Here is a 12,509-nt window from a genome sequence, read left to right on the forward strand (position 1 = left end):
TAGCCCTTTGATTCCCTATTTCCTGGGCTTTCTTTGTGCTTGAGGCTACATATAGGATTCTCTAACCTTAAATTATAGAAATAGATTCTCAACTTTGTAGTTAAAGGCGATGGGACTTGATAATGAGCCACTACTTTGCTATGAAAAGGAAACTATCAATTTCAAAGATTTTCTGTAAAGAACTAAAGATTCACTTCAGCACACATAAACCACTTTGAAACAAATGCACTAAAATCTTCTAGGAAATTCTTCCAATCTACACAATATTGAATTTACAGTAATACAATCCAGATTCTCACTCGACTTTACAGATCTTTTGCCTCCAATTACGAAAGAAACAGAGATTCATTTCTTACCAGAAGACTCCTTTCCATTCTGCTGTTCATGCAACATGCCTACAGTCATCAGAACAACTATAACCAGGAACACAGGAATTCTCCAGGAACCTGCCACAGAAGCTGAGAAATATGGTATTTTTAACAACAACAAAAATAGACTATTAATAAACATTACACTTAGGAAAACCAAGATAAGCACCCCAGCAGTCAAGAGCAATCTAGGCAGAAACTAAGTGTCATAAAACAAACATGGTTCCTATATTCCCATTGAAGAATAGGAAAACTGAGCAAGTTTCTCTATTAATAACCCAAGCTGTTACCATTTCTAACATCAGTGACTCTAAACTATGCTGATACATCTAAAATAACATTAAGATATACACAAAGTAAAAACATTTTAGAAGTTAGAGGCAAACCAAATCCCAGAAATAAATCCCCCCAGAAACGTGGATTTATTTTCCATCTCTAGAGTGGTTATCAAGCAGTGCCTTCTTGGGTTTCAACTTTTCATCTAGTACTTCCAGAAAATGCAAGACTACAAAACATAAGCTAACGCAAATTCACTATCTGCAGCTACAAACCTCAGCAAAGCGTGTCTACCTGCTCATCAGAACCCCTGACACTTGCTGCCAAAGCATAGTAAATCATGGAATATGTTCTGAAATCCTTCATCATTATAGCCTTTGCATAACATTGTTACCATAAACTCATATGATAATATAATCTGATATTCTTAAATATGTAAAATCAATTGCTATAATCTTATATTCTACTATAATCTTATGTTTTAAATAAACAAATTACTATAATCTTTTACTTACATTACAGATTACAGAGACTATTGATTAATTTATTTGCTATTGTTGACATAGACTTGCTTAATGACTGCTGACACAGATGTGCTTTCTTGCTTCTATTGCTACTATTAAATGTATTTTACATATGGATGTGTTAGAAAAATAACTTGTTACTCACCTAAGTGAAAGAGCAGCATGATCCACACAGGGACTGAGACTGCTTTCAGGTAACGTTCAGTGCTTATGTTCCATTTGAATGAAACCATCAACAGGTAACCAACTACCAACGTCCATATCTGTAAGAAAAGGACACACAGGTATGTACACACACACATGCAACACAGCTGTAATTGTGTGCACACACACCCCTAGCTGGTCTAGTGAGGGGCTTGTTGCCAGGTTCGAACTCTAAAATACAGGCTTCTTACAGAAGGATCAAGCACAGGACTTCAGGCTGCATGTGAGAGGAGTGCAAATGTGGTTCGAAGTGTAAGGAGATAAGGCCACACATGCCTTTAGCCTGACATCAGTATGGTCTGAACATGAGGGGGGATACACTCTTTGCTTGACAGAAACGCTGGAGGAAGATTATGCAGCAAAAACCAAGCACTTAATTTGGAACTACTAGTGAAAGATCAGAATCCAAATGACACGGGGCCGGCAGCAGAACCAGTGGGGCTTTAGGGGACACAGAGGCAGCAGAGCACCACTCAGTCCAGCACAGCACAACTTGCCAGCTTCTGTGCTCCAGTTCAAAGAAATAACGGGGCTTTATAGCCAAGATGGTCATTAGAAAGGACAAAAAAAGTGCTGCTCCTCAGCAGTTTTCGTTCACAGAAGTCATGACTTTAAAATAGCTTGTCACATGGAATTTTATCAAAACTCATTTAATTGAAGTCACAAAATGGTTCTGCCGTAACAAATCAAGTACCATCATTTTGGTTCTGCTGCTTGTTAAAAAGCAGGTATAAATCCGCTCATCAGATTAACCACAAGAGAGAATTCTATAATTAAGTCTTGAGATAAACAATTTAAGCTTGAAAATGCTGAAAAGAAGAAAGCAGCAACTACAAGAGGCAGCAGGAGATAGCTGATACACAGTAGAAGATGTTAAATAAGAGGTATGAAAACCTGTAAGAAGTTTCAATAGTGCATTCTTTTTAAATATATCTCATATTTCTGCCCCAAATTCAACAAACATTCCCTGACTCCCTATCCATAACCAGTTAAGAAAACCTTCAAATTCCCATTCATAGATTCATAAATCCCAACAAAGCTTAAACAGGGCTTCTATTAACTGCATTTGCTGAATCAGACTTCACTCCAAAAGCTCAGAATGCACTGGCAGAGACAGAGAACAAGCAATTAGGCAGAACAGCAGAGCTCACTGAAAGCACATTCAGCTCTCTCCTGCTTTATGACACTGAAGAAGCAGAGCCTCAGCGAAGAGGTTTGTGTGACTACTCCAGCGTAGACTAAAGCCTAAAACTTATTACAAGTCCTAAGCATTAAGATTAAATTAAAAAAAAAAAAAATCATTTTGACCCATAGCAGCATGCTGAAGGCAATATAGTTTTTTTATCTAATTCATCCAGAAGTCATATTACAGCACAATTGCAAGAGATAACTCAGTTCCAAGATGCGGCCCTACTCCAGCCACGCAACATCTGTGTGATGCATATTCCACCGGAGACAATTTTTAACTTTAAGTGACAAATTATCAAGAACAAACATAGTAAGTTCAATCAGTTATTTTTCATTGGAAAATCTAAACCAACAGTAGGAAGCCAGGCATGAGCCTATGGTTAACAGCCAACAAACCAAAATGTGTTCCACTGCCTTTAGCCATGCATGTAGCTGAACTAAGAGCACATGAGGGCTTAGCTGTTGAATAATTATTCCTGTTCTGTTCATCAATTCTCATTTCTAAAAGCTCAGCAAATGACTCAAGTAGAAGTATTCCTAACTTCTATTGATTAGAGAGAAAGAGATCATTTCAGAATAAATGAGTCCTTGCATTTTAGAAATTGAACGGTAACAATCCTCAATGCCTGTAAACAAACTGCAGCCATCCAGCTGATTCACGAGGTTTCACTTCAATGATACCATGGCACGATCAACTCACCATCAGTTCACATTACAGCGAAGCACCTCTCAACTCAGTAGTGCTTCCCAGTTCTAAAAGGGACACGCTGAATGGGAACTAAGGTAGCCTGCTGAATTCATGGCTGAAAGCAGCTGACAGAGCACATTAACTTACATTGACAAAGACTAGGATTTTATCCCTTTCTAACCTGGCAACAGGTTCTTTCTGGGTTTTTGGCATTTTTTGGTTTGTTTAACCCTTGAAGTGCCTCTTATATAATTTTTCCTTCTCTTTTCTGAATGTTCTCCAAACATTTTGGCTACCAGAGTGAGAATAGTAACAGCCTCTTTATTATTACATGACCATTGCAACAACAGTCTCCATACAAATGAAGAATAAAAGATACCGTACATACACAATTAAGCTTAATTGTGTACACACAAGCCATGCTAACCCACAACGTGTATAGATTTGATTTATGTGGATGCAGCCAATCAGGTGACCAATGAACACACTTCAGATACTGCAAAACACATCAGCTACCGTTAACTGTTTATTAAACAGAAGTCAGTCACAGATGTCTAACTTACTAAAAATATTAAAAATACATATTAAAAATAAACATATATCTAAGCTGTACACTTCCCTGAACAAACAATTGCATAACTGCAGTGCAGTTTCTCCTATTTCAGCATCCACTTATGGGTTACAGCAGTAACTTTAAAGCACCAGATCTTAAGCTGTCTAAGCAAGTCTGAGGGGCTTCAGTTCTCTTCCAGTCGCCACCTGAAGTCAAAACCACACCATAAAAAGGCTGCAGCTTTTACATTAAGCATCTGCTTCAGTGTTTTGACTTCTCTTTTTAATTTTACTATCAGAAAGCATAAGATCCATCAGCACAACTGTTTCAACAATGTTAGCGAAAGATTGTTTTCAGTTCCAGTTTAACATGGGAGAATTAGAAAATGAGAGAAATGGTTTGGCTCTGGCATCATTTTTTCAATGAGAATGAGCTCCCTCTCCTACTCCTCAACCCCTGACAATAAATAAAACTTTTTATTTACACAGCTCATTCTTTGTACCAGCAAGTTAATCTCTAAGGGAGAGGCTTTACGACCGAGCTCGTATAATACTTCACTGCTAGTGAAAGCAGCACCTTCCTTCTCTCCTACTGATGGAGATGCAGCCTCACCTCTCCTACACATCATGCGATTATCACTTACAAAATCAAATTATAGATCTCCAGAACAGGGGGATGTTCCCAAGCAAGCTGTCTCAAGTATATCCATATCTAGGCCTCATACAAATCCCTATAAAAAAGGGAATTTCATCATTTTAGCATTTTGCAATGAGCAGCACTCATCCCACATGCAGAGTCTTCTTAGCCACTCCAAGCTTGTTTCGCAAACTTTTAAAGCAGTGTTACACCAGGTGAAGCCAGCCAAAGAAGAGCTCCTGTGACAGCAGTTCATTACTTCTACTTCTCTCTCCTCACTGGCAAAGCAGGCTGGCAAAGGAATGAAAGATGGCAAAAGCAGAACACAAGAGTATGTTCTTAAAAACTGACTCCATCCAAGGTATTACATGCATCACTAAAAGCCAACTCTTTGCTGCGACGAACATTACAGAGTTTATCTAGTTGAAAATGTTTTTTCTAAACAAGAAAAAAAGATAATAAAGTGAGGAATTATGAAACCATCATTTTTATTCCAGTTTTCAGAACCAAAATTAATTTCATGAGGCTTTTCTGCTTCTTCCACAGTACACAAGATGCCGTAACATGCAGAGCTGAGCAGAACGAAGAAAGCATAACTAACCTTCAGTTCACAGAGAGATGGTTTTCACCAAACAAAGACCAGAATATGTAACCAAACCAACAAAAAAAAAAACTAGCCACACAGAGAATGCTACTGACCACTTAAGAGAAAACTCATCCTCCTCTTCCCTTCTCTAAGGAAACCTTCATTATTGAAAATTACATTTGACAGGAGTGAAAGTGAGCTTCAAACTTCTGTAGCACACAACACAAATTATCAGTTTTTATGACATGATCCCATGATTGAGTTATTCCTTGTACTATGCTCACAGGAATAGAAACTTGCACCAGTTCTGCTTCTAGAACCCCCAGCTGTGATAAATAACCACTTAAATACCTTTGATTTTAACATGCCATGGCTAGTAAACCAGATGAAACAGAAGCCTGGTGCTCAGTGAGATCCCAGTGACTAAACTAGGAACTTACGATTGGAATTCTAGGTCAGGCAGGAACTGACTTTCAAAACCAATACTGTCATGCATGAGTTAAAAGCATTTTCCATGTCTTCTGCAACATTTCCTGTGCCGTGAATATAAGGAAATCCATTACACTGAGATACAGAAATCTGCAGCTACGGGTGCTAACACATCCCTCCTACATTTCACTTTTCCTGTTTTAATGGAAGTTACATATGAGAATCTTTTTAAATAAAAAGCTATTCAGGAATCCAGCTTTTCAAGCTACAGTTGTGAGAAGAACACATCAGATGCCCTCTTCCCAGATAGAGAGTGCCTCATGATGCCACCTCAATCAAAGATGGATCTTCAATGTGTATTAACTTTTTCCTCTTCTTGTTTCATTCCACAAGCACAGCTAAAATTTTGCTGGACTGTTCTACACCAACAATCCTTTCAGAAGTGGAAGAAAAATCAGTATTATTGTGTTCAAATAATAAATACCAAAAAATACCCAGCTTTGCATGGCATTTATCATTAGACTCAAGATTTGTGTCAGCTTTGAGCTGCACTTCATGGATGTAAATCTAAACAGACTAATATGCCTTTTCAAGATAGGCAAGTTCTGGCAGGCTCTCCCAAAGCTGAGGTGGGCATGGAAGGGAAAAGGTGGGAAACAGCAGAAACAACCTAGTCTTTTCCTGCCCCTCTCCATCCTGTTTTAAATAGGACACGTGGTTTCTACAAAATTGATCTCTACCAAGTTGTGACAACAAACCTGAACTGTGGTTTCGGTAGCATGTGTTTACAGTCAGTACCTGGCTGTCTGATTTACAAGTTGTGACACCAAAATACTGAAAGGACTGTTACGAACGGCAAAAAGAATACTTCAAAAATCAGAACTGCATTTTTCTCACTTATAGTTATGCCAACATTACAGTCAGACTTAACCCTTTCCTTCGTAAAAGAGAAATTGCCCGGTAGGTGAACTTCACAGAATATAGATGCTGCTGCTTCTCCGCATGCAATCCCCAACAGCACTACAGAAGCAGAACATCACGGATGCCCACAACCCCAGATGTTTGCCAGGAAGCACATTTGAGAATTTCAGTCTGCAAGGGATGCCTTAGGGACTGCTGACATCTAGTGCCAGCATGACAGTGTTAGCCCCGGTGGATGTCTTTGATAGTTCCCTGACAGGGAGAACACAGTCGACAGACTAAGACATACAACATCATTTTAGGAAATACTCCATCCAATATACTGGTCACAGCAAACTGTATTTCAAGATTTGCCCAGCACTGTAGTGAGGAAAGGACCAATTAGCTCCTCTAACTGCATGCTACTAGCATAAAGCGAGTTGTATCTATTACATTCAGATACAGCTCAGCTAACAGTTTCAGAGACCTACAGTTCCATACAGGCCAAAAAAAGGCAGACACATATTTCTGAACCTCATCAATAAATTATGACAAACCACAGAAGAAAGATTAGCCATAGTGGAAAGATTCTGACAGCCTGGTAACCAAGTTCACTCTGGAGAATCCTGCCAATTATTACCACATCGGATTTAATTTACTCAGAAGATGAACTTCAGAGTCAATGCAGAATGGCTGTATAATTCATTTCATCTGCTGGGATCTATAAACTAACCATTTTCTAAATAAACATGAGCCTCTGACTCCTGCTGAAAAATAAATAAATAAAGAGAACCAAGAGCATTTTCTGCGTAGTACTGCAACTGCAAAACGTCAGGATTAAGTAATTTGAACAGTTGACATGAAGCAGAAAGATTCCCCATACCTTTGTATAGTGCTGGATACAAGATTCCTCCTACAAAGCTACAATGGACACAACAGTCCAAGATTAGTTTTTAAAAGATAAGAGAACTGCAAGGGCAACTACTGAAATTGGTACAGCATATAAACTGGTAAGGGCATTGCCAGCCTGCTATGGGACAAACTCTTCCCTGTTTCAAAAAAGATATAGGAAAACCTTCCTCTTCCTTGTTAGGTTACCTGACATTCATGCAGAGAGCACACCCTCTATGTAACAGGCCAAGCAGTCTCCCATATTTCTCAAGCAAGCTTCTTCAAACAACAGGCAGGAACTGTACAGTGCGACAGGAAAGGGGATGGAGGGAACTAGCCTAAGATTCCGTGCTTATTCTCCAAATGCAGCATTTTATAAGTACTTAAACAATGTGCCTGTCATGGTGGGATCTAGGATTCCCAACTCAAACTACATTAGTGACAAAGAAATCCCAGACAGGAATGTATCCATTTCTCCACCTTCGTTCATCAATGCTGTAAACAGCTTTTCCAGATTTGAGGACAACAGCACTAGAAAGCTCTGCAGCACGCTGGTGCCAAGATGCAGTTTTCTATGTCATTATCACATGCTATTCCTGCATTTGGAGAGCACCGTTCTGGAAATAATGAGAAATTTCATCTCTGTATCACAGCTCAGCAGGTACCATAAAAATACCTTTAGAACCCCAAATTGGTACGTAAAAAAGACGTAACTGTTCTCCGTCAAATTCTAACAACAGACCCCTCTCACTCCCCTGGTACAGCTGAGGGAATCAGAAAGGGAGAAGACAACTGCGCATGTTCATCCTTTCTGCCAGCCAGGTGGTGCAAAGCTCCCAGTGGAAATAACTTTACACCTTTGCTGGACAGAACTGTGTGTGCCTGGAGCACAGACATTCATACTTTGTAAGATCAAAGCTGCCATAAACAACCGCACACTGCTATGCAAATGCTGTTCTCATTGTCAAAACCAGCAACACTGCAACAGGCATTAGTTTATCTTTTTTAGGCTTTTACTAAATACATTATGTTCCTGGCAAGAAAGTGTTCCCTATTGGATAAGGGAAAAAATTATTTATTCTATATTAAGTTGTTGTGCATTGAAGTATTTCCAAACACGGAAGTCTGGTTTGGCTTAGTAGGCTGCTAAAATTAAGGGCAAAAAATGAGATGACCCTCCCTTTTCCTTATCACAGAGTATCTACAAACAAATTTTCATGCACGATAATATAGAGAAAGAACCATTCAGATGCCAGAGAACAAACAATGGAGCAAACTGACTAGCAATATGCAAAATTCCTGTGTGGCTAGCAAGCAGGCGGTACACATGCAAACATCGTCCTGCAATCCATCATGGAAACTGAACAGCTTTTAAATGCTTAACTGAAGTCAAAGCAGACGCAGCTCAAGGCTCCTCAGCAGCATAGATAAAATTAAGTTACTCTGCCACAGCTTTGAGATGATACAAGTCACACAGAAGAAAAGTTCATGAAACAGGAACAGGAAAGTACTATAAAGTGTATAGAAGGTGCCTAGCTGAACTGAGGAAATTTACCTAGGAGTGCCTAGGTTCTTTCCTGTGCAGTGTCTCAGGAAGAGAATTGGGCAGCATGACACCTCCATGCTTCTCAAGCACCTCCAGGGACAGTGACTCCATCCCCCGCCCCCCCCTCTCCTCCCCCCGGCAGCCTGTTCCAATGCCTCACCACTCTTTCTGCAAATAAATGTTTCCTCGTTACCCAACTTGAAGCTCCTCTGGCACAACTTAAAGCCATCACTTCTAGTCCGATTGCTAGCTCACTTAGCTGGCTACTGGTTTGCTTAAGGAAGACCACAGTTAGCTCTTCTGACAGAAACCCCACATCTTCCCAAGGAACTTGAGCCTGAAGTTTTTCTAGGACCTTCTTTTTTCTTCCTAATTAAAATCTTAGAGCACTCCACTGAACAGAAAGGTCACTGTAGAAACACCAGAACAAAGCAGAAGACTCAGACACAGCTGAGCGAGCCTGTGGTGAGCAGGTACAGGCATGGGGTAGTGCACTACAGCCACAGTTACTATTAACTACTTCTGGTAGCTCTCTACACATCAGCCATCATTACAGCGTGATTAATGAAGTCCAAATAAGGCACTGGACTTAGCCAAGTCACCCAGTTTAGCAACAGCACATCTGCATAACACGTGCCAATCCAGAGGGAAGCCTGAAGCTTAGCAAGGAAACGACACAGCAACAAATCAAAACTTCCAGTCCGTATGACAAGTCATGTTTGTGCTCCTCCACCACCTCACTGCAGGTACATGGAAACGCTCACAACTTGCCTCTTTGTAAAAAGGGCACGCCTGCCTGCTCTGCCTTACTCAGCGTTAACCATACTTGTGAAGACTGAACACATCTCCCCGACACTTTCCAGCACACGCAAACACTTCGAGCAGAAAGCCACGCACACCCTTTCCTCCCATTTTCACACACCCTCCAGCCCATCCAATCTGCATCAGAAACACACCGCTGTAAAAAAGCTCAAAGTGTCGTTCGGCGGGACACCTGGGAGCACACGAACCCAGCCGTACCGCGGTTCCCGCGACCGCCGCCGCGCAACAAGTGAGATGGCGCCGGGCCGCGCCCAGCCCCGCTGCCGCCCGTTCCTCCCTCCGGCCCCGCACTCACCCACTGGCTGCTGAAGTAGTCCAGCCCCTGGCAAATGAGGCGGGCGGCCTGGGCCAGCAGCACCTGCACGCCCAGCGAGCTGCCCAAGCAGTACAGCCCGTAAAGCAGCGGCCCGCCGGCGCCCAGCAGCAGCAGGAGCCGCCGCCGCCGCAGCACCTGCTCGCCCAGCGCCTCCACGCCGTAGTTGGCGAAGCAGAGGGGCAGCAGCAGCGCGGCCAGCAGCACGGGCGTGCGGGAGCGCTGCAGGCGGCTCAGCCAGCGGCGGCCCAGCGCCGTCAGCGAGCTCTTGAAGGGGTGCAGGAAGGTGCCGCACAGCACGGCCCACAGCAGCGGCCGCAGGAAGGCCTCCAGGATGAAGTAGACCAGCACGGCGGCCCCGCAGCACAGCCCCGCGAACAGCAGCGCGCCCGTGTTGTAGAAGGCCTGCTTGATCGGCTTCTCCAGCCGCGGCAGCGACATCCCCGTCGCCCCGGCCGGGCCGCCCAGCGGCAGCCGCGCCACGGCCGCCGCCGCGCCCTCCGCCCCGCCGGGGGAGCCGCCCGGCCGCCGCCCCGCAGCCGGAGAGCCCGGAGGGGCCACCGCGGACTCTCCGCCGTCAGCCATGGCGCCCGCCCCGCGGCTCCGCTCCGGCCGCCGGTGCCAGGGGGCGAGGCCGCCGCGGGAGGCGAGGGCGCGGCGAGGCGGCGGGGCCTCTAGTGCCGCCGCGCGGCTCCGGGCCCGGGCGGGGAAGGGACTTGCCGGCGGGGAAGGGTGCCGGGAAATGTAGTTTTCATCCGGAGGAGCCCGCGGCCGCGCCCCCCGAAACGCGGCCTGCCGGAGCGGCGAGGCGGAGGAGAGGGCGGGGACCCCGTGTCCCTTCCTTCCCTTTTTGGGAATCGCTGCGCGAGGGCAGGCTGCCCGGCTCTGCGGCGGCTGTTCCCGAACGCTCAGATAGAGGAGCGGAGCGCGACGCAGCCCGGCACACCTGGGCTCTGCGGCTTGTCCTCGGCCCGTGCCGTGCAGCCCCCTCGCAGCACCCTTAAGCCGTCTCCCATTGCCAGCATTTCACTCTCTGGAAGCAGATAGTTCTCCCAAGTGCAGTGTCATTGCAAAGGTGGAGAGCAATACAGGTCAGAGCAGCTGGAGAACTGTTCTTGCCTGAGCCTGCCCTGGCAGCAGGTTGTTTCACAGGGAAACGTCTGTGCTTTTACTGGACGTTAAGCTCCTTGGGAAAAGTGGTTCTGACAGGATGTTTAGACCTGACGTGTGTGATATTATGTTATATATCATTTTATTTATTTGTGAATAAGGAGGAACTAATTCCCTGCATCATTTGTACGCCAGACACCTGTGTCTATACATGAGGTGCCAGGTAGTGTTGGAGGGGCCGTCTACATGCATCTATAAATATGATTGATCTGAGTGAGGTTTTTTTTTTGAGGACAGAGATCCACTACATTTGAAGCAGCTGGGTGCTGGCACTGTGCTATGCCAACTGTTTGCCTGTCACAGCTTCAGGTAACCTTCAGCAGGTACTGAACATATCGGCAGTGCCACCACAAGGCCTCTGTAGTGATCCTCCCTCTTCTGAAGGGGAAATGCTGCATAACATCTGTAATGTGATGGAAAGTGCAGCAATGACAGCAGAGCAGTAAGGTCCCAGGCTGCAGCAAGGGAGAATTTGCTCAAATACAAGTCATGGGCACAGAAATAGAGGAAAGACTCTGCTTACCTTCAGAGGGCCTCAGGTACATAGGGATCTCCAGCAAGATACCCTTGCCTCCACTGCCAACCCTTAAATGAGGTCTGGGAAGGAGTGGATCCTAGCTGCATGCCTTCCAGTCACTCAGGTGCACTGCATGCACCTAAGCTCCCCTGGGTTGGCCTTGCCTTCCTACCAGATGCTTAATCACTGCTTCGGTCCACGACTTACCATTTCTGCTACACCTCTAAAACACAGTTTGCATGCCTCTGAACATACGAGAAGTGCATGCCAACTGGAATTTGGTTTTGTTCTAGACTGTTTAGCATTTACATATGAGTTTAACAGTTTATGTAATGTGGTGGTGGATTTGCAACCACCGGGACTTTGGAATGTTTCTTGTTTAATGTAGGCTGTGATTACCTTGAGCACAATTGTTTTTAACTCATAAAACAGAAATACAGCTGATGATAGCCCAGTTTTTAAAGGCAGAGCAGTATCAAGAATCGTAGAATCATTAAGGTTGGAAAAGACCGCTGAGATCATCTAGCCCAACCACCAACCCATCCGCACCATGCCCACAAACCATGTCCCTCAGTGCCACATCCACACAGTTCTTGAACACCTCCAAGGTCAGTGACTCCACCCCCTCCCTGGGCAGCCTGTTCCAATGCCTCACCACTCTTTTGGAGAAGTTTTTACTAATATCCAAGCTGACAACAGGCTACTGTAGAAACCTACCTGTGTCATCAGCCAAAGGAGGAAAGACAGGGTTTTTTCCACGCTTGGTGTAACTGTGCTGCATCCTACAGCTGTAGGTGGTGGAGCAGGGTCTGCCAGTTTCCTGGAGCTTTTGGCTGGCAGTCCCTACTCTTCCATGCCACAAAGGCTTTGCTGCTAGTTACGTACCAATTACTGTTTA

General features: G+C 44.3%; 1 protein-coding gene across 2 annotated transcripts in view; it reads right to left on the minus strand.

The window, feature by feature from the left end:
• TMEM245 (transmembrane protein 245) overlaps positions 1 to 10,524 on the minus strand; it is an 82,111-nt gene extending 71,587 nt beyond the window's left edge. For both annotated transcript variants that reach the window (XR_002435868.1, XM_021388758.1), the window contains exons 1-3: positions 9,907 to 10,524; positions 1,314 to 1,431; positions 357 to 458 (exon numbers count right to left, since the gene is read on the minus strand). Coding sequence is in view for 1 of the 2 variants with exons in the window: in XM_021388758.1 (XP_021244433.1) it covers positions 357 to 458; positions 1,314 to 1,431; positions 9,907 to 10,509 (823 nt within the window). In the remaining variant the exon portion in view is untranslated. The remainder of the gene's footprint in view (positions 1 to 356; positions 459 to 1,313; positions 1,432 to 9,906) is intronic.

This window comes from Numida meleagris, chromosome 2, assembly GCF_002078875.1.
Source record: "Numida meleagris isolate 19003 breed g44 Domestic line chromosome 2, NumMel1.0, whole genome shotgun sequence".
Lineage (NCBI taxonomy): Eukaryota > Metazoa > Chordata > Aves > Galliformes > Numididae > Numida > Numida meleagris.